Source organism: Carlito syrichta, unplaced genomic scaffold (assembly GCF_000164805.1).
Source record: "Carlito syrichta isolate Samal-C Ts95f unplaced genomic scaffold, Tarsius_syrichta-2.0.1 Scaffold305136, whole genome shotgun sequence".
Lineage (NCBI taxonomy): Eukaryota > Metazoa > Chordata > Mammalia > Primates > Tarsiidae > Carlito > Carlito syrichta.
In genome coordinates, this window is record NW_007249232.1 from 583,396 (window position 1) to 606,143 (window position 22,748).

At 41.3% G+C, this 22,748-nt stretch overlaps 1 protein-coding gene across 1 annotated transcript in view; it reads left to right on the forward strand.

Annotated features, from left to right (window-relative positions):
- Positions 1-16,484, forward strand: part of ACO1 (aconitase 1) — a 40,243-nt gene extending 23,759 nt beyond the window's left edge. Inside the window, exons 12-20 of the mRNA XM_008061180.2 lie at positions 201-285; positions 1,441-1,597; positions 3,137-3,261; positions 4,815-4,919; positions 6,160-6,302; positions 8,032-8,179; positions 10,666-10,788; positions 13,867-14,052; positions 15,576-16,484. Coding sequence (XP_008059371.1) covers positions 201-285; positions 1,441-1,597; positions 3,137-3,261; positions 4,815-4,919; positions 6,160-6,302; positions 8,032-8,179; positions 10,666-10,788; positions 13,867-14,052; positions 15,576-15,689 — 1,186 coding nt within the window. The 3' untranslated portion in view covers positions 15,690-16,484. The remainder of the gene's footprint in view (positions 1-200; positions 286-1,440; positions 1,598-3,136; positions 3,262-4,814; positions 4,920-6,159; positions 6,303-8,031; positions 8,180-10,665; positions 10,789-13,866; positions 14,053-15,575) is intronic.
- The last annotated feature ends 6,264 nt before the right edge of the window (positions 16,485-22,748 follow it).

Sequence of the window (22,748 nt, forward strand, 5' to 3'; positions counted from 1 at the left end):
CTGCACTCCAGTCTGGGCGACAGAGTGAGACTCCAACTCAAAAAAAAAAAAAGAATGAAAGCTTTATAGAAGTAGCATTGTGCTAAACCTAATTTGATGCGCTGCAGTGCCTTTTTGGTCAGTGATCTCCAGGAACCGTTGCCAGCAGAAGGACTTACTGCAAGTTATTGCATTTTTTATGCTTCTCTCTTGGCCCCTAGGTTTGATGTGGTGGGCTATGGCTGCATGACCTGCATTGGCAACAGTGGGCCCTTACCAGAACCTGTGGTGGAAGCCATCACACAGGTAATTAGAAAGCAGCCTGTAGGTATTCAGAACTGTTGTTTCTTTTCATATAATATGTGACAAAAATACTAGTATTTTCAAGATGGTTCATGGAAGCAGGGGATGTGGTGAAGAGCATGGTCTTTGAGTTGAGCTAAAATTAAGAACCATGTAACCTTGGGCAAGTTAATTAACCTGGTTGTAGCTGCAATGCAATAACTTTAAGTTAGAGATGATAATAGTATCTACTTCATACAGTTGTGAGAATTAAAATGATGATTAACATAAAACACTTAGTGCAGTGCTTGGCACACAAGTGAGTGCTCAATACAAGCTACTTTTCTTTTTTTAACATTTACTAACTTTTATTGAGAAATTGTTATATGCCAGACATTATCTTTTCACCATTGTCTATTTAATTTTCACAACAAGCTTGTTAGTTAATCTGGATGTAAAGAAAACAGAATTGTGGTCTCTTGCTCAAGATTACAAAGCTAGTAGGTCACAAAACCAGTTCTAACTCTCAGCCCATATTTTTTTCCTTTAAAAGAACAAATTTTCTAGATAGGTACATATAAAAATAGGTTTCATTGACTACATTTATGCCTCCAATGTTATTCAGAAAGAAAATATGGATGGAGAGCTTCCTAGACTTCTCAATGCTACTTTTTGCTACAGTGGGCTACAGCATTGTTTGTTATAGGTAATTTGAAAATTGGTTTAAAGTCACGCAAGTCTCCACACAAACAAATTTAAACTAAATTGTATTGGCTTGATTTTTCTCCCCCAAACTATATAGTTTTGAAAAAAATACTATTTTGTTTGCTTTGCTTTAATTATAGAGCTTGTATAAGCCATTGTAGTTTCCTTAGCTGTCAACTTTTAGTCTTTCCTACCTGTTCTTGGGCCTCGGGCAGCAATAACTAGGGTGTTGCCTCCTAACCTACCAGTATTTTCTTATGGGCAGAAATGCTGAACATGTCTCTGCTTATTTTGACCCAGCGTCTCTCCCACACTCCTGTGTACCCTTCCCCCATGTAGTAGGAGAGGGCCAGGTGAAAGGGCAGCTTCAAGAACCATATCCATGTGATGTGAAAATGATTGCAAACGGTCTTAGACAAGAAGCCTAGTCAATCTCTTCTCTTTGTCACCTGACTTTTCTCTTGCCTTACACAGGGAGACCTTATAGCTGTTGGAGTACTGTCCGGAAACAGAAATTTCGAAGGTCGAGTCCACCCCAACACCCGGGCCAACTATTTAACCTCTCCTCCCTTAGTAATAGCATATGCAATTGCTGGGACCATCAGAATCGACTTTGAGAAAGAGCCATTGGGTAAGATTTCATTCTTATGTCCGTCGTTTTGTTTTTCAGTGAATTCAAAAATATTACTAGAAAAAAGCTACTGCTCTCCTTAATAAATGAAGCATAGAACCTCCAGGGATAAGAGAAGAATCTTTTATTTATTCTTCAATACACAGCTAAAACACATCTGAAGTAGTTAAACAAGAATCTACTGAGGGTGAGGGATGAAAAAGGGAAATCGATACCAAAAGTAAGAGATATTACTGTTCTGGTTTCTTCTAGTTCCTCCCTTTCCAGGTCCTGCTTAATTTAAAACTAGGCATCATTTTAATATATGCTCCATCAGAACATGCTCCAGATATTTCAGGTTCTCAAAATTCCGAAGAAATGATGCATTGACCTCTTTCCTCTGGCCTTCTTGCTAGCTGTACCCTATTCAATCCATTCTAAGCAGATTAGAGACATGAAAACAATGCCTCTTAAATTTACCTTTAGGAAACCTTAACCTTAGAGGTGCAGTTGATCTTTGTTACTTGTAAATTCTGTATTTGCAAATTTACCTACTCACTAAAATATATTTTAAAGGCTGGGTGCAGTGTTGGCTCACACCTGTAATCCCAGCACTTTTGGAGGCCAAGGAGAGAGGATTGGTTGAGACTAGGAGTTCAAGACCAGCCTGGGCAACATAGTGAGACATAATCTCTATAAAGATTTAAAAAATTAGCCAGGCATGGTGGTACACACCCATAGTCCCAGTTACTTGAGGGGCTGAAGAGGGTGGATCCCTTCAGCCCAGGAGGTCAAAGCTGTGGTGAGCCATGATTGTGCCACTGCACTCCAGCATGGGCAACAGAGTGCGACCCCCAACTCAAATAAATAAGTTAAAAATAAATAAAATATATACATATATGTACATTATATGTGTATGTATATATATTTTTTTGAACACCCAAATCAATACTTGTGGTATATTTGCAGTCATTCACAGACTGCATAGAGGGTAAAAACTCTTAGTTGCTCAACATGCATGTTCCACATTGAAGTCAAACAGTACTCTGCTGTCTTGTTTCAGCTCTGATGCTATAAACACGTATCGTTTTCTTGATCTATTAGTGCCATATTTTTCACTTTGTGTGCTTTTTGTGGTGATTTCACTGTTAAAATGGTCCCTGAGTGTAGTCCTAAAGTGCTTTCTGGTGGTCTTAAGTACAAGAAGACTGTGATGTGATTTGTGTTTAGATAGGCTTTGGTCAGGCAAATTATAGTGCTGTCGGCCATAAATTCAATGTTAATGAGTCAGCAATACATATAAATGAGGTGTCTTTAAGCAGAAGTACACATGAAGCTAGGTTATATATTAATCAGTTGACAAAAGTGTTTACCAGAGGCTTTCAGGAACTTCTAACCTTGTGTTTCCCCTAGTGGCAATGATCCAGTATTTACTAATTCAGTGTTCCCACAGGCTTTCTAGAACATAACTACTGGGAAGAACAAGCCTTGACTATGTGTAATAGTGAAAATGGGGTATTAGAAGGTTTTTCTCATTTATAAACCTTTTTTTCCCCCCAGGAGTAAATGCAAAAGGACAACAGGTATTTCTGAAAGATATCTGGCCAACTAGAGATGAGATTCAGGAGGTGGAGCGTCAGTATGTCATCCCTGGGATGTTTAAGGAGGTCTATCAGAAAATAGAGGTGAGGTCCCACACCGCACTTCCTGTCCCCAAAGATCTAAGGGAACCCTGTGTGTTCTGTCTTGCAGACCTTGAGGCTAATGGGAGTATACGCTATAAAAAGTAATATTTGTTTCTTCAGATAATTGAGGCTGTGGTTCTCAGTCACTTTTCTCCTGTGACTAACATTTTTACAAACTCTGCATCCTCCATATGTTCCCAGAGTCAGACAAGTACATGACAGCCTCAGGAAGAAAGGCTTCCCATTCAGCTCCGTAACTCTACCCTTTTCTTAGATGCCCTGGGTGTGTTTCAACTGTGATGAGGACCCCTGGTGGTTGTATCACTGTAGTGGAGTCAGTCGGTTGAATGCACCTCCAGAATGCACTATCTGGATGCTTAAAAAAAACTAAGGCCACTCTGTAGGGAGCACCAAACTGGTGAAATAAAGAAAACTTCCTGTGCATTTTATAAATAGGAGAAAATGTATGGGGCTCAGTATTATTTTTGAGACTCTTTGATGTTATTCCTTTCCCTGTCTTCTACATTCAGATGACCCAAGAGCTCCTGGCTGGGGCTGGTGGTTTAAATGAGAGCAGAACTCTCTGAGGCGAGGGTGACGTGGGTGTGACATTGGTGCACTATACCCTTCACAAGCGACTCTTTAGAAAATAGTCTTAAGGAGCCTGGCAGGCATTGGGTTAAATGTGTTTCTCCAAAGGCTGAGTTAATGGACCTGTGGACAGAATTCAAGCCAATTTTATAATGCATAGCAGCTATCATTTGCTCCCCAGTGTCTATGTAATCTGGAAAGCGCTTCCCAAAACATTCCGAGAGTAATTTCCCCTTTTGTAAAATCTGAATTATTATTTCCTAAGTTATGTATATATATATGTAAGTTATCTATTGCTATACAGCAAATTACCTCAAAATCTAGTAAGTAGAAACAACAAATATTTATTTCCCTAGTTTCTGTGGGTCAAGGATCCAGGTACGGCTTCACTGGATGCCTCTGCCTTCACAAAGGCTTCAGCCACAATGACATCTGGGATTGCAGTCTCTAGAGGGGGGTCCCCTTAGGCTCACTCATGTGACTATTGACATGTCAAGTTCCTCTTGGGCTGTTGGACTGGAGTCCTCAGTTCCTCATGGTTGTTAGTCAGGAGCTTCCCCCAGTGCCTCACTACATGGGTCTTTCCACAGCTCACAGCCTGGTAGCTGGCTTCCATCAGAGCAAGAGAGGGCGAGGACAGAGGGAAGATCTCCTTATACCTTAGTCTTGGAGATAGTCACTGAGTTCAGCTACACTCACAGGGTAGGGTTGAAGGTCACCCAAGGGTGTGAATCCCAGGAGGCAGCATCATTCCTGCCATCTTAGAGACTGCCCACAACAGTGCAGATGTGTTTTTAAGGTATTTAACATGACATAATTTTAGTGTAAAGGAGCTCTTTTGTGTGACTGTTGAGAATAAAAACAGTTTTTATTGTGCCTTTTAGCTTGAATGAATGTTTTGTATATGCGTATGAAATTTTCCCAAGATTGGAATGTGATTAGATCTGCCTTTTTTTTTTTAGACTGTGAATGAAAGTTGGAATGCCTTGGCAGCCCCATCAGATAAGCTATATTTCTGGAATCCCAAATCCACGTACATTAAGTCACCACCATTCTTTGAAAACTTGGTATGCTTTTTTATTTTTTAATAAAGCAAGTTTTTCAAAAAATGTATTTCCTTATAAATTCTACTGTAGCCCTATACCCTTGCTCTGACTACATATTTCACTAAAGCCTTTGCAAACCTAAGCAGATAATGCTGGTGAGAGTTTGGGGAGGTTGGAATATTTGGCTGTAATGGTCCTACAGTTTCTCTGTGCAAGGGTTCTGCACAGCTGTGCACAGGCACTCTGGTGATCAGGTGCTACCTTGACTTAGATGCAGTAGAATCTGTAGAGTATTCCAGGAGAACTTCCCCAGGGCCTGCTATATTGAATTTTATGCCTATCACAAATGAGGAAACAACCTGGGCAACATAGCAAGATCCCACCTGTACCAAAAAAATAAATTAAAAAATTAGCCTGGTGTGGTGGCACATGCGTGTGTCCCAGCTACTCAGAAAACTGAGGTGCAAGGATTGCTCAAGCTCAGGAAAATCAAGGCTATAGTGAGGTCTGATCACCCCACTGCACCCCAGCCTGGGTGACAGAGCAAGACCCTGTCTAACAAAAAAAAATGAGGATCATCTTCTCTGAAACTGATGATCAAGAAATCCATGCTCCTTTGGATGGGTCATTGTGGAAAGAGAATGGCAGTTGACATCAAGATTCTAGTTGTCAGCTGGGCTCAGTGGCTTACCCTGTGATCCCAGTACTTTGGGAGGCTGAGACAAGTGAATTGCCTGAGCCTGCGGGTTTGAGACCAGACCGGGCAACTTGGCAAGACCTCATCTCTACAATAAATCAAAAAAATTAGCCGGGCATAGTAGCGCGTACTTGTAGTTGCAGCTGCTTGGAAGGCTGAGGTGGAAGGATCGCCTGAGCCCAGCAGGTAGATGCTGGGGTGGCCATGAGCATGCCACTGCACTCCAGCCTGGGCGATGGAGTGAGACTTCAACTCAAAAAAAAAAAGATTCTAGTAGTCCTCAGTATCTGAGGAGTTCTGGGGTTATGAAGAAAGAATGTCATTTGCAGCTGCATTTCTATTGCTTTTGAGGGGACAGGGCCAAGACTTCGCCTTTTCTTTAGGGTTGAGATATGAATGTTTTGAGTAAACACCTTACTTTTCTTAGTAACCCTGATAAAAAACAGAACACTAGAGTTTTCTGTGTATTGACTGGAGAGCTGTCATCAGTTCAGGTCGGTGGACCACCTGGTGACTTGTTTGAGAAAACTTTGGCCAACACTGACGTTTTGTGTTCTTTGCTAGACTTTGGATCTTCAGCCCCCTAAGTCTATAGTGGATGCCTACGTGCTGTTAAATTTGGGAGATTCAGTAACAACTGACCACATCTCTCCAGCTGGAAATATTGCGAGAAACAGTCCTGCTGCTCGATACTTAACTAACAGAGGGTAAGTACGGGTGAGGCAGGAAAGACTAGAGGCATAAATGGAGTGAATGAGCCCATGATTTCTTTTTTCACCTGGTCCCCAGACTCTGGACTTTCACTGATCCCCGGGGCTTAGAAATCAGTTGTCATTTCTGTTTGCTGCTTCACAGCTTCCACGTGAGAATCCATCAGGGGAAAGGGGAAGAGAACCTTCATTTTGAGCAAGTGTGTACAGTAGGCCCAGCTGTCACCTCTGCCCCCGGTCTGGCTGATCCATAAAGTATAAGGCTCTGCTCTTCACCTGTGGCAGAACCAGGCTGTGCCTGAGGCATAGGGCAGTGGTAGAACCTGAAATGCACTGCCATGCCCTGGTTGAGAGACTTAATGAGAGAACTGCTATGAGGATTTGCAGTTTACTTGCTCATTCACCAATTCTTCAGTCTTGCGCTGATATTAATAGGTATACCAATATCTACTACTATCAGATATATTACTACTAATTGAGGTCAGTGATTCCCCAATCTGATTTTCTCACTTAAGAATCATGTGAGGAGATAAAAATCCCCGGTTCCTATCCCCATCTCCTGAATCAGTTCCTTCAGGGATAGGCCTGAGAGCAAATTTGAGAAACAGAAGCCAAACATTTTTTAGTGATTCTTGACCCTTTTGGAGAATATAAACTGTTTAGAGAATTGAATGAAAGCAAGTATAATGCCTTTCCAGAAAAATGCACATTACCACAATATTTTGGGTACAATTTCAGGGGTTCCTAGACATGCTCCCCTGCTCCCGAAGCCCATTAAGCTCTCCTAGTCTTTAAATTACATCTAACCATTAAATCATACTATACACCTCCTCCTTGTATTTTTATCAGTGAACTGATTATTGTGTTAATTATAAGATTTGTTCCTGACATCACAAAGTTTCCTTTCATTGGGGCACACAGACAAGATTTTCCTCTTTGTATGGAGTTCCTGATATTTCAGGGACAGATTTAAAAACCTACTTCTAGTTAAATTTGTGAAACATACTATGTTTCCCCTTATTCTTGACTCCATCTGCTGTGCCTACCCTAATTATTTTCTTTGCTTCCATTTTCTTTCTTTTTTATTTGAGTTGGAGTCTCACCCAGTCACTCAGGCTGGAGTGCAATAGCACACTCAAGACCACTACAGCCTTGACCTGCTGGGCTGGGCTCAGGCAATCCTTCCGCCTCAGCCTTTCAAGTAGCTGGAACTACAGATGCATGCCACCACGCCTGGCTAGTTTTTATGATTTATTGTAGAGATGAGGTCTCACCAAGTTGCCCAGGCTGGTCTCAAACCCCTGGACTCAGGCATTCCTCTCGCCTTGACCTCCCAAAGTGCTGGGATTACAGGCTGAATCACCACATCCAGCTTCCTTACTTATTTTTTAATTTAGCTTTTTACCTTATATGAGGCTTTATAGGCTACCCCACTGAATAAAAACAATACTCTTTTTGAGAGTTTCTCCTGATTTCTCTACCCAAACTTGAAAGACCCTAAGTTGACCTCAGGAGATTTCCACCTCTCACCACCCACTTCTCATCTCTCACTCTGCCTGCCCTCTATTGAAGCTTTGGGAACAGCATGTAACTAAGAACATGCTTAGTAGATTCAGAGAAGTAGCTAGGCTTATGTCTGTGTTTTTATTCTTCTTTTCTCAGTGTAAACTAAGTTTAATCTTCATTTGCTTCACTAAAGTCGCTCCTTTCCTGCTTGCATTATTAGCCTGACTCCACGAGAATTCAACTCCTACGGCTCCCGCCGAGGTAATGATGCCGTCATGGCACGGGGAACGTTTGCCAACATTCGCTTGTTAAATAAGTTCCTTAACAAGCAGGCACCGCAGACGATACATCTGCCTTCTGGAGAAATTGTGAGTATTGTCTCTTCTGCTTCCTTCAGAAACCAGCAGTTGTCAGCCTCTGGAAGGTTGGACATTTGCAGTTACTTTCCTTTTGACGTTAGTTTTTCTTCACAGTTCCATCCTAGCTGTGACTTTCTGTAGTACCTCCTGCCAAGTGTATGCATGGAGTTTATTGATAGAGATCAAAACCTCTTCTTGGTTAGAGATTCTGTACCATTGTTTAGCTTAGTCTCCTTTCTTGGGAATTGGGCTTAAAAAGGCTTTGAGTGAAATGTCATCAGAAGTATATTTTAAGGAGAAAATCTGGGTTAAATTAGAGGATATTTATCAAGAAGTGCTATTTATTAGCATGGAATTTAATTCATTGTATCCACTATGAAGAGAAGGAGTCCAGAGGCACTTGGAAGCCTGCTTGCATTCTAGTGGGAGCCCTTGGAGTTGGTGTGTTACAGCTGGGATCGTTTGTTCACAGATGGGAAGTGGCCTCTGACTCAGACAAGACTGGGTGTAAGTCCCAGCTCCACCTTGCAAGCTGTGGAGTCTTCAGCAAGTTACTCCCCTCTCTGAACCTCATTTTTCCTACCTGTGAGGTAGAAAGAATGCCTACCCTAGAAGGCTCTGAGGCTTGACATGAAATGGAATGACATTACATCCTAGTATAGTACCTGGCGTATGTCATAGGTCCTCAGTGTCACTTCCCTTCCCATTGAATCCTATGAAACTGCCTGAAAACTGTTTAACCTGCTTGAGAAGTAACCCTGCTGATTTATTTTAGAATAACAGTAGCTAATATTTCTATGACACATACTACATTCCAGGTTCTTCCCTAAGCTCTTTGCATATGTTCATTTCTTTAATGCTCATAGCACCCTTGGAGGTAGGGACTGTAATTATCTGTGTTTTAAATTGAGAACCTGAGGCATAAAGAGATCAAATTACTCCCTAAAGTTGCATAGTGGAAAAGTTGAGATTAAAACCCAAAAAGTCTGACTCCAAAGTCCACACTCTTTACCACTGCATGAACTGCCTCCCTCTTAACTGATTCTATTTTTGTAAAGCTAACTCTTCTTTCATAGGTAATCATTGATCACCAGGACCTAGCCCCAGTAGATGACTCCTCAGTGACTAACAGGGATAATATGACTATTAAATTTAAAAGATACATAATGAGTGATGGCATACCTAAGAGACCAAGGAGAAGGACTTACAGTTACAGATACTGGGGAGCCCCTAATAAACTGTCACAGTGTACCTCACTTATCACTAGCCCTGCCATGACATAGACCTTCTGTTCAGATGTATAGTGCCAAATCTTAAGTAAGGACACAGAGTCAAGGAAGACATTTGAGCCAAGACTTAAACTTGAAAGACAGACCTAAGATGAAGAACAGAGGAGAAAAAAGAAAGAAAATAGATAATAAAAAGCAGAAGAAAAAAATCTCATCCTCAGAGATAAGAGTTAATTTTCTGTTGCTGTAAAGTAACAATCAGAAGACAAGAAATAACTTTTTAACTTAAAAAATATGCAAAAGGAAAGTTGATTAGTTGAGAAGTTTTTGTGGGCTAGATAACAGAAAAATGAGGGGGAAGAAAATGTACGAACTGAACTCGGGAGGCCCACTACCTGAGTAAAGGTGCTACAAAGGGAACAGACAAAATGGAAGAGAGGAAATTATTAAAAACACATACACATGTGTGCATGGAAAATTCCCTCAACTGAATGATCTGAGAATTCACATTGAGAAGGCTCACTGAATGCCCAGATAATTTTTTTTATTTTTTTTTTGAGTTGGAGTCTCACTCTGTCACCTAGGCTTGGGGGCAGTGGCACGCTCCCGGCCACCGCAGCCTCGACCTGCTGGGCTCCGCAGATCCTTCCACCTCAGCCTTCCAAGTAGCTGGAACTACAGGCGCGCGCTACCATGCACCGCTAATTTTTGATTTATTGTAGAGATGAGGTCTCGCCAAGTTGCCCAGGTGGGTCTCAAACCCGCGAGCTCAGGCAATTCACTCACCTTGGCCTCCCAAAGCGCAGGATTACAGGCTGAGCCACTGAGCCCGGCCTGCCCAAATAATTTTAAAAGATTCACTCCAAGTTACATTATTGTGGATACTGAGTCAAAAACCCAGGTTTAGATGGGATTCTGGCTCTTAAGTTTTAAAATAGTTTAGTTAATCAGAGAAAAAAATCTGACCTAGTTTTGTTTTGTTTTTGTTTTTTTGTTTTTTGGGGGTTTTTCTTTTGGTCCCCTAATGTTCAAGGACTTGAATGTTTTTATAAAACCAACAACAGGCATTTTGATCCAAAGAGTGAAAAATTCGATGTGGTAGAAGTAAAATGATTAAAGTAATTGGGAATTTATATGCCAGTAGGCCTCGAGCTGACTTTGCCATCCGCAGGCCCTTCCGACCCTGGCCTCACCAAGACACACAGAGCCTGTGTCCCCCTCTTTTCCTCTGCTGCATCTGTAAAACCTATCTTTTCTCTTCCTCAGCTTGATGTGTTTGATGTTGCTGAGCGGTATCAGCAGGCAGGCCTTCCCCTGATTGTTCTGACTGGCAAAGAATATGGTTCAGGTAGCTCCAGAGACTGGGCAGCAAAGGGCCCTTTCCTACTGGTGAGTATGGGGTAGACACCCCAGCAGGCAGCTGCCCTCTGAACTTGAAGGGAAACTGGGAGGGTGCCCAAGGATCAGTTCTGTTGCTTTGCTTTCCATGGAAAAACAAGCTTAGAAAAGCATGTAGTGTTTATTCATTTCCTCCTTTTTAGTGGACCTGCCTTTATTTCACTCAGTGAAGAGTAATCTACAGTTGAATTGGATCTTTTGTTCATTCATACCTTGGCAGCCATTGGACCTCGTTAGAACAGTTTGGAAGGAGGGTCTATAGTCTCTGAAAATATATTCAGAAGTGTACATGTATGTCATTTTTTTTCTTAATCAGAGTCTTACTCTGTTACCCGGGCTGGAGTGCAGTTGCATGCTCACAGTCACTGCATCCTCGACCTGCTGGACTCAGGTGATCCTTCCGCCTCAGCTGTCCAAGTAGCTGGAACTATAGGCGTGTGCTACCACGCCCAGCTAATTTTTAGATTTACTGAAGAGATGAGGTCTCGCCAAGTTGCCCAGGCTGGTCTTGAACCCCTGGGCTCAGGCAGTCCTATCACCTCGGCCTCCCAAAGTGCTGGAATTAAAGGTTTAAGCCATCACATGTCATTTTTTATAGGGAAAAGTTTCATAGTTTTATAACATCCTCAGACGTTGAGGACAACAGTTATTTAAGGCCATTGTCCCAGGGGAATGTGAGGAATAAGCCAGGGCTATTTTATCATCTGTCAGGTTCACAGAAGGGAAAAAGTAAGGAGCCTGAACTTTTTCAGGAGTTACTTTGGTGAAAATGGGTTCCAAGTCTCTTGGGTAAACTAGGAGAGCCGCTTTTTGCAATTGCTTTTCATCACCTGTGAAAATATGCTTACATACTCTCAGTGAGAAAGGAAAGCTAACTGCTCGTAGCCAGACAGCTCCTTGGAAACTTCAGCCATCTCGGTGCTCCACCTCTTAAGGTGTTCCATAGAAGGGACCATGCAGAGAGCAGAGAACTGTTTACCTCTTGAGCATTTGCTTATGCTAAAAGCAGAGAAGAATCTTGCTCTGCCCAGCTTTAATCCTCAGGGAATAGCAAAAACAGCTTAGCCAATGCCATTTGAAGTCATTTATGGCAAGAGCAATTAATGAATTTGGGAAATGCTCAGCTGCTATCCACAAATACGGTAAAAAAATGTGATCGTCAGGCAGGCAGTCTTCCAGACATCCAGGCTTCTGAAGATGCCTTTGAACATCAACCTTACTGTTTTAATTGGTTGTTTTTCTCTGGGGGAAAAAACGTTCTTTGATTAATTGGTAATAGGTCAAAGACCTGCCTTTTCTAGAAACTGCTATAGAGAATTGGAGAAATACAGGACAGGATTTTAGAAAGAGGTTTGAGGGCTAGTAATAGAAATGAGAGCTGGGCAATGAACACTCTTGTGGGGAACTCGAAGGTCTGATATAGAGAAAGAGAACTGACTCTGAAGTGACTCTCTGGAGTCCAGACTTCTCTACAGAACCGCTGAGCTCTGGCTGCCCAGAAAGCCATACACCCTTCCATCCTGTAGCTGCCTAGGCTGGGCCAATAGTCTGGCCAGTAGTCAGTAGTCTGGACTATACATATGGCAGAGAGGAATAGACAGCTGTGATTTGCAGCTTCTGCAGCACAGCCTAGGGACATAAATAGTATATGTTTAGAAAACGTTCCACTTCCCCAAAATGTATGCATACATATCTGTTGTCCCAAAGAATCTGCCTTCCTCCTTAGCAGTGGTTCTCAGATCTGGAAACACCTATGGGATTTTGTTTCTGTGTGTGTTTGTTGTTTTGTTTTGTTTTATTTTTGAGTTGGGTTTGCTTCAATCTGTCACCCTGGCTGGAGTACAGTAGTGTGACCACAGTTCACTACAGTCTCAACCTCCTGGGCTCAAATGATCCTTCCACCTCAGCCTCCTGAGAAGCTGGGACTACAGGCATGTGCCACCACCACACCCAGCTAATTTGTTTTTTTGTAGAGATGAAGTCTCACTGTGTTGTCCAGGCTGGTTTGAAACTCCTAGGCTCAAGCGATCCTCCTGCCTTGGCCTCCCAAAGTGCTAGGATTACTGACGTGAGCCACTGCACCCAGCTGGGTTTTTTTTCTTTTTAATATACCTATGCTCAGATCTCATCCTCAGAGATCCTGGTATGTTGGTAAGGAGAAAGGCCTGAATATCAGAATTTTTTAAATCTCCCCTGGTGATTTTAACATGCAGCAGAGTCTGAGTGCCACCGCTCTATAGCCATAGTTCTCAAAACTTACAAAGGATCACCCTAGCCTTCTCCCACCCCATGCTCCCTGCAAGAGATTTAGATGCATAGATCTGGGGTTGTACCCAAGAATACACATTTTTAACAAGTACCCCAAATGACCCTGGTGCAGGGCATCTTAAAAGTGTGCCCTAGATATCAGGAGACCTTTTAGGTATCTTAATATTATAATTAACATTAATGATTAATACATGGAGAATTCTAGTTACTTAAACTCCCTGCTTTATTGATTATTGGTGTTTATCAATACTTTATAGAGGATTACTGTCAAGACTATATTCAATACAGTATGATCCTTGAAACAGGAAGTATAAAAGCAGTTCACATTAGGTAATCATTTACTTCATCTCTAGTATGTTCTGGGCCTGCTGATACACCTACAATAATAGAAAAATTCAAGGGAAAGAAACTCATCTTCTTTATGCTGTTCTGTGTTGTGGATTCCAGATACAGTGGAGGTTTGCTAAGAGATATTGTATCACATGGTCAGCCTACAGGGGTTCATATACCAGATGTCACTACTAACCCCTTGTGTGGAGGGGAACAGTAATAGCATCTACGTTCCAGGGCTGGTGGAGGGTAAGCTGAGAGGAATCATTTTAGTGCCCCTACGTTGCAGACAATCAGATAACACCAGCTATTATTTATAACTAGAAAGTACGTATTTTATGTAGAAGACTAACATACTTACAGAGAAGTTAGGTATGAAAACAGTTCTGATATGCAAAGCTTTTTGTAAAGTTTGTATGCATCCAAAGGAAAGATTGGAACTGTGTCTAAACTTCTCTCTGTTTTCATCAGGGAATCAAAGCTATCCTGGCCGAGAGTTATGAGCGCATTCACCGCAGTAACCTGGTCGGAATGGGGGTGATCCCCCTTGAATATCTTCCTGGTGAGAATGCAGACACCCTGGGGCTCACAGGGCGGGAACGATACACTGTCATCATTCCAGAAAACCTTAAACCCCGAATGAAAGTCCAGGTCAAGGTAAGCCAGAGTGTCTCCATGTCAGGCCCCACCAAAAAGGTCCCTTTGCTTGTATTCTGTCTTGTTAGAAGGAAATTACTGAGATTTGGAAGAAAAAAAAAACCGTCACTTGGTAGGATTACATTTGGGAGTCCTAGCCCCTTTTCACCCTGCATCCACAGCACAGATGATACCTGTTGATTTGTTACTTATTTCTCTGTTCATTCATAGAGTTATCCTCACTTTCATTCTTACTCCCAACCCCAACTGCCCCCACTTTCTCCTGTTCCTCCTAGTGCTTCCTGCCCAGAGGATTATGATGAATGTTCAGGAATGTGACATTTTCACATTGCCTACTAAACACTTTTATTATCAAAATGTTGGCCAGTCGCGGTGGCTCACGCCTCTAATCCCAGCACTTTGGGAGGCCGAGGTGAGAGGATTGCCTGAGCCCACAGGTTCAAGACCAACCCAGGCAACTTGGTGAGACGTTGTCTCATCTCACCAAGTTAATAAATTAAAAAAAAAAATTAGCTGGGCATGGTGGCAGGTACCTGTAGTTCCAGCTACTTGGAAGGCTGAGGCAGAAGGATCGTCTGAGTCCAGCAGATTGAGGCTACAGTGGCCGTGAGTGTGCCACTGCACTCCAGCCTGGGTGACAGAGTGAGACTCTAACTCAAAAAAAAAAAAATGTGAGCAACGAACACTCATCCTTTCCCTAAGCATAGAGCCCCAGGCTTCTATTTGTCCAAGGGGCGATCCAGCCCCCCAGGCAGAGGCTACTGCTGAGGTCTGTGTCTCAGAGTGAGCAACTGGGTCAGCTGCCTAAGAGACAACCTTAATGAAACGTCTGCTAACCCAAGATACTTCTGTCCACAGGGAGCCCCCAGAAAAGGTTTAGAAAATATCATCTCGGCTGGGCACGGTTGCGCAAGCCTATAATCCCAACACTTTGGGAGGCGGAGGCAAGAAGATTCTCAGGGGTTTGAGACCAACCTGAGCAATATGGCGAGACCTTGTTTCTACAATAAGTCAAAAAATAAGCCGGGCATGGTAGCGCATGCCTATGATTCCAGCTACCTGGAAGACTGAGGTGGAAGGATCGCCTGAGCCCAGCAGGTCAAAGCTGCAGTGGCCGTGAGCAGCATGCCACTGCCCTCCAGCTTGAGTGATAGAGTAAGACTCCAACTCAAAAAAAAGAAATATCATCCCAATGTCACTACTAGTTGCTGTTCTGAAAAGCTATTTTTAGTTCTCAGGTGCCTCTCCCCTTCATAATTTATAGTCTGCAGTGCTTCTCAAACTTTAACATGCAGATCAGTCTCCCAGGGATCTTACTGAAATGCAGATTCTGCTTTAGTGGCTCAGGGCTGAACCAGAGCCCTGGCATGTCTCCATGTGCTGCTGGTGCTCCTGGGAGCTGCTGGTGTGACAACTGTCATACCTCCAGGGCTAGGCTGGAGAGCAGGCTGGGCAGAATCTCCTCCTGGCAGAACTGTCTCACTCTCTCCCTTAGCAATCTTCTCTATTTCTTTGTGCCGCAGTTGGATACTGGGAAGACCTTCCAGGTCATCATGAGATTCGACACCGACGTGGAGCTCACTTATTTCTACAACGGAGGCATCCTCAACTACATGATCCGCAAAATGGCCAAGTAGGCTCCCATTTCTATGGAGACCTGCACTTGGTGCTGCACCCAGGGAGCAAGCCGCGCCACCAGCTAGCCAAGACCCTGGTGGGAAAGCCTCCTTCGCTGCCTCACAGAGGGGTGCTGCCTTGCCAAGGGAGCAAGTGGGCGCTAGGGTATTGGTGCCATTCATGCAGACACAACACCAGAAGTTTCTACATTGTCTATATTTTTGTTAATCTCCTTATCTTTTTCTAGAATTCAGAAGCTGGAGTGATGGGAATGTCAGTAGTGCCAGAAAGGGAGGGAAAACCAAGCTTGTTTTTCAAATTACTGATCACAAGACTGATTTTTCACTCCTACCTTTTAATCTTCAACTGAACAAAAGCAGGTCTTCTCAAAAGTATCTTCTACCCTTTTTATTATTCCTCTCTTATTCTCTGCTCAATGAAACCTTTGCTCAATGAACTGACCCTTGAGGGTCGTTTTCCGTTCCATATTACACCAGTGTTAACTGACATGGATAGATGAGAACTTCTCACACTTCAAATCATAGTAATGGTGTGATTCTCTCTCCTCCCCACTTTTCCTTCAGAATGAATCATCCAAATGCCTCATGGATGTGTCAGACGTTGAAGATTTTTGGTTATGGACCTTCTGATTGATTGACATAAAAAGAAATGTGAAGTTTTCCTTTACTATCTTTAAAATTTTTCCCCAGAAAATCTTTTGTTTGTCAGAAGGAGACCTTTATTTGGAGGTGGTTTGGGAGAGAGACACAGAACATTTCTAATTTGAATAAAATTAAATCTATTTTCAATGAAAACTTGTTGACTTTGGAGTTGAGTTTTGGTGTGTGTATGGCTGTAGTTTGGGGTTATTTAGAGCAAAATGAGTCTCAGACCACATCATCTTGAAGCCTGAATGACCTTATTCTCTCATTTTACAACAACATCAGAACTGTGCAAGTACATTGAAAGTTTTGAGGAATCAGTATGTTCTCTGCCCTGTTGAGGGGCAGACAAGAAGAACAGACTGGTAGCAGGGGCAATGATCCAAGTATATAAGTAAGTAAAAACAGATCATAGCTTTTTAGTATTGTGAAATTTATCTGCTCATTTTCATCATTGAAATTGTTTTAGGGGCTGTCTTTATCAGCTTGGGCTGCCACTATATAATATCATAGACTGAATGGTTTAAACAACAAAATTTACTTTCTCACCGGTCTGTAGGCTTGAAGTCTGAGATCAAGGTTCACCCACTTCAGTTTTTGATGAGGGCTCTCTTCCTGTCTTGCAGATGGCCACCTTCTCGGTTGTCCTCACATGACCTTTCCTTGGTTCATGCCTGGGACGAGAGAGAGAAAATGAGCTCTGTGAAGTCTCTCATAAAGAGACTAGTTTTATCAGATCAGGATCAACATTCTTATGACCTCACTTAACCTTAGTTACTTCCTTAGAGATCCTGTCTCCAAATACAGCCACACTGGGGGACTGGGGCTTTAACATATGAATTTTGGGGAACACAGACATTCAGTCCAAATACATCTCCTTGCAATTAATTTTTTTAATTTATCATCCACATTTTGTATGAGATGAGCAATACCATGAAATAGGACAAGTATTTGTTCCACTGTATGTATCAGAGATACATTATAACAAATCATAGATCTAATGATGAAAGTGCTAGGACTTCAAAGCAGATTTTTTTTAATCGTGAAAGGATATTACATTTTGTCAAAATGTTTTTGCCTCTATTGAGAGGATCCTATGATTTTTGTATTTAATCTGTTAATGTAGTATGGCACTTTAGTAGACTTGCAACCCACTTCTCATGGAGAATGATCTTTTTAATGTGCTGTTGAATTCAGTTTGTTGGTATTTTGTTGAGGATCTTACATCTGTGTTCATCAGGGATACTAGCCTGTAGCTTTCTTTTCTTACTGTGGCCTTTTCTGGCTTTGATATTAGGATATTAACACTGGCCTTATAAGATGAGTTTTGAAAGTATTGTCTCTTCTTTACTTTTTTGGAAGAATTTGAAAAGGTTTGGTATTAATTATTTAAATATTTAGTGGAATTCAGCAGTAAAGCTCTCAGGTCCTGGGGTTTTCTTTGATGGGAAATGTTTATTATTCTTTCAATCTTCTTATTCATTATTGGTCTGTTCAGATTTTCTGTTTCTTCATGATTCAGTCTTGGTATGTTGTATGCATCTAGAAATTTATTCATTTCTTCTACATTACCCAACTTATGGGCATATCATGTTCATTGTAGTGTCCTATGATGTTTTGTATTTCTGTGATCTCACTTGTAATGTCTCCTTTTTCATTTCTGATTTTGAGTGTTCTCTTTTTTCTTGGTGTAGCTAAACATTTGCCAATTTTGTTTTTGTTTTTGTTTTTTTTCCTAAAAAAACAACTTAGTTTTGTTGATCTTTTCTAGTCTATTTCATTTACTTCTACTCTGATCTTAATTTCCTTCCTTGTGCTAACTTTGGGCTTAGTGTTCATCTTTTTCTAGTTTCTTGAGATACAACATTACGTTGTTTGAGATTCCTTCTTTTTTAATGTAGGCGTTTATTGCTATTTTCTTCTTAGAACTGCTTTTGCTGCGTTCCATAAGTTTTTGTATGTTGTGTGTTCACTTTTGTATGTGTTGAAGTATTTTTAAATTTCCTTTTTAATGTATTTGACCATTGGTTGCCTAGGAGCATGTTTAATTTCCATGTACTTGTAAATTTTCCAAAATTTCTTCTGTTACTAATTTCTAGTTTCATACTGTTGTGGTTAGAAAAGATACTTGATATAATTTCAATCTTCTTAAATTTGTTAAGGCTTGTTTTCTGGTCTGAAATATCATCTATCCTGGAGAATGTTCCATACGTATTTAAGAAGAATGTGTATTCTGTTGCTGTTGAGTGGATTCCTCTATAAATGTCTGTTAGGTTCATTTAAGTTTGATGGTTCCTTATTGATTTCCTGTCTGGATGTCTGATTTATTGAAGTCATTTACTATTATTAGATTGCAGTCTGTCCTTTCAGCTCTATTAATATTTGCTGCACATATTTAGGTGTTCTGATGTTGGTGGCATATATATATTTACAATTGTTATAGCCTCTTGGGGAATTTACCACTTTTATCATTATATAATGACCTTCTTTGTCTCATTTTCTAGTTTTTGACTTAAAGTGTATTTCATCTGATATAAGTATAGCCACCCCTGCTCTCCTGCTCTCTTTTAGTGTCCATTTGCTAAGAATATCTTTTTTCTATCCCTTCACTTTAGTCCATGTATATTGTAAAGTGAATCTTTTGTAGGTAGCTTATAGTTGGGTCTTATATTTTTTTGGATCTGTTCATCTACTCTGTGTCTTTTAAATGGACAACTTAACCCAGTTGCATTAAGGTAATGATTGATAGGTAAGGACTTACTACAGCCACTTTGTTCATTGTTTTCTATTTGTTTTGTAGATCCTTTGTTCCTTTTTCCACTCTTGTTGTTTTCCTTTGTGATTAGGTATTTTCTTTAGTGGTATGCTGTTGTTTCTTTTATCTTTTGTGTATCTACTGTAGGTTTTTGCTTTACCATTACCATGAAGTTTACATAAAACACTTTACAATTACAGCATGCTATTTTAAACTGATAACTTAACTTTGCATACAAAACCTCTACAATTTTACTTCACTTCTTCGCCACATTTTATGGGGGTTTTTTGGTATGTATTTTTTTGTTTCAGTTTGTTTGAGTCGGAACCTCCCTCTGTTGCCCAGGCTGGAATGCAGTGGCACAATCACAGCCACTGCAGCCTCGACCTGCTGAACTCAGGTGATCCTTCAACTTCAGTCTTCCAAGTAGCTGGAACCACAAGTACATGCCACCACACCTGGCTAATTTTTTTATTTATTGTAGAGATGAGGTCTTGCCAAGTTTTCCAGGCTGGTCTCAGACCCCTGGGCTCAGGCAATTCTCTCCTCTCCACCTTCCAAAGTACTGGGATTATAGGCGTGAGCCACCATACCTGGTTCATTTTATGTTTTTAATATCACAACTTAACATCTTTTTCTATTATGCATCACTTAAGAAGTTATTATAGCCATTATTATTTTAATAGTTTTATCTTTTAATCTTTATACTAAAGATGTAATTTAGACAACAGTATTATAATATTAGAGTATCCTGAATTTGACTGTGTACTTACTTTTCCAGTGAGTTTTATACTTTTATATGTTTTCTTTTTACTAATTAGCCTCATATTCTTCCTGCCTGAAGAACTTCTTTTAGCATTTTTTGTAAGATAGGTCTGGTATTTATGAACACCTATATATACTGTTTTTTCCTATACATATATACCTATGATAAAATTTAATTTATAAATTAGGCATGGTCCTCTTGCACTTTGAGGCCATTATTAAGTAAAATGAAGGTTGCTTGAACACAAGCACTGCGATACTGTAAAAGTTGATCTGATAATCAAGACAATTTCTAAGTAATAAACAGGTGGGTAGTATATACAGCATGGATACGCTGGACAAACAGATGATTCATGTCCTGTTTGAGACAGAACACAAGATTTCATCATGATACTCAAAAAAGTGTGCAACTTAAAATTTATGAAGTGTTTATTTCTGGAATTTTTCGTTTAATAATTTCTAATTGAGGCTCAATGCAGGTAACTGAGACCATGGAAGACAAAATCATAGATGAGGGAGCACTATAGTAATATGTCTTGAAGTAGTCTTGTTTGGATTGAATCTTATTGTAAACCTTTGAACTTTCTGTACCCGTATATTTATATCTTTCTTCAAATTTGGAATTTTCTGCTGTTATTTCTTTAAATAAGCTTTTTACCCCTTTGTCTCTCTCTTCTCCTTTAATTCCTATAACTCAGTTTGTTCTTTTGGTGTTGTCCCATAAATCCAGTAAGCTGTAACTATCCTAGAGTTCACAGATTCTTTCTTCCGCTTGATCAGTTCTGCTGTTGATGCTCTCTATTGCATTTTTCAATTAACTCATTGTAATTTCCAGCTCCAAAATTTGTTTGATGTTATAGACATACATACATACATATAGTATACATTCATATGTGTATAATTTCAATCTCTGTGTTAAATTTCTTATTGTTTTCCTTATTTCATTGAATTGTTTTTCTGTGTTTTATAGAAGTTCACCGAGCTTCCTCAAAACAGCTAGTCATTTCTCATTATCCATGGGAGATTGGTTTCAGAACCTCCCATGAATACCAAAATATGCAGATGCTCAAATTTCTGATGTAAAATGGCATATTTGCATGTAACCTATACACATCATCCCATATACTTTATATCATCTGTAGGTTACTCATAATACCTAATGGCAATGTAAACACTATGTAAGTAGTCGTTATACTGTAGTGTTCAGGGAATAATAACAAGAAAAAAAGTCTCTACATGTTCGGTACAGATGCAATTTTTTTTTTTTTACTGAATATGTTTGATCTATACCTGGTCAAATCCATGGATGCAGAACCCATAGATATAGACAGTCAACTATATTTTGAATTACTTGTCAGGCAAATCATAAATCTCCATTTTTTTAATGTTAGACTGGTGCTTTATTTTGTTTCTTTGGTAGGGTCGTATTTTCCTGATTGTACTTGATCTTTGTGGCCATGCATTGGTGTCTGCACATTTGAAGAAATTGACACTTATTCCTGTCTTTGCAGGCTGGGTTTGTCTAGGAAAGCCCTTTACCAGTCAGCCCATCCAGAGATTCTGGGCAGACAATCTGGTATGGTCCACAGATGAGCTTACTACTGGAGTCCTTGGGTGGGCTGGTGGGCCTGGTTGGTACCTGTAAATGCAAGGTTGAACCTGAAGTCTGAATCCACAGGAATAGGCCTGGCCCTGGAATGGCACCTGGCACCTGGGGCCATAGGGACAGACCTGGAGCCTAGGATTGCAGGGGCTGACCTGGGTATGTGGAAGCTTGCCTAGAATCTGGAGTCACAGGGGCAGTCTTAGAGCATGGATCCATGGAAACTGGCCCAGCTCTAGGTATGGTCCTGAAGCCTGGGTCTAGAGAATAGGCCTGGAGCATCAGTCTCCTGGACCATGTATTTACAGGGCTGGCCTGGCACTAGGCAAGCCTGGAGACTGTGTTGGTGAGTGCAGGCCGGGTGCCTAAAGCCAAGGGTTCCATTCTTGAGTTGGGGTGTACATGAAGCTGGAGCTGTGTGGTTTGACCTGGCCTGCAACCTGGAGTAGGCCGGGAGTCTGGATCCATGGATGCTAGCCTGATGACTAGCACTACAGGGGGCCGGTGGAGGGCTGGGACAGGCCTAAAGCCTGGGGCCATATGGGCCAGTCTGTTGCTAGGAGCAGACTGGAGCCTGAGTCTGTGGGAACTGGCCTGGTGCTGGGGCAGACTCAGAAACCAAGTCTGCCAGGCAGGCCTGGAGCTGTGGGGGTCTGCCCAGTGCTGTGTTTTATTGGAATGGGTTCGATGTGGTGTCCGAGGCAAAGTCTGGCACTCACTTTCTGCTCCTTCCCCCAAAGACAAGGTATTTCTCTTCATGCCATGCTGCCTGAAGTTGGTGAAGGGTGATGCAAGTAATGTAAAACTATCCTTCCTACCCTCTTCAGTGTGTCCTTATTTCTGTGCTACATCCAGGTGCTATAATCTCTCATCTGGTTTCCTTAGCTTTTGTGCATGAATAATTGCTCAAATTGATGTTTCCAAGAGAAGGGGGGGAGCTGGAAAGCCTTATTCAGCCACCTTGCTTGAGTCTCACCATCTCTTGATAAGCACAATCATGGAAACCAAGAAGTCCCATGATACGCCATCTGCAAGCCGAAGACCAGGAAAGCTGATGGTATAATTCGTTTGGAGTCCAAATGCCTAAGAACCTGGGAAGAGGCATGGGGAACGTTGATGTAAGTCTCAGAGTTTGAAGGCCCAAGAACCAGAAGCTCCAATGTCCAAAGACAAGAGGGCATGATCCTTATATTGAATTTTTAATTTCAACTTTAGCACTCAGGGCATATGCCCTCGTCATCCGAACACCCGAGATCTAATCTTACCACCTCTTGCCAGATAAGAGATCTAGACA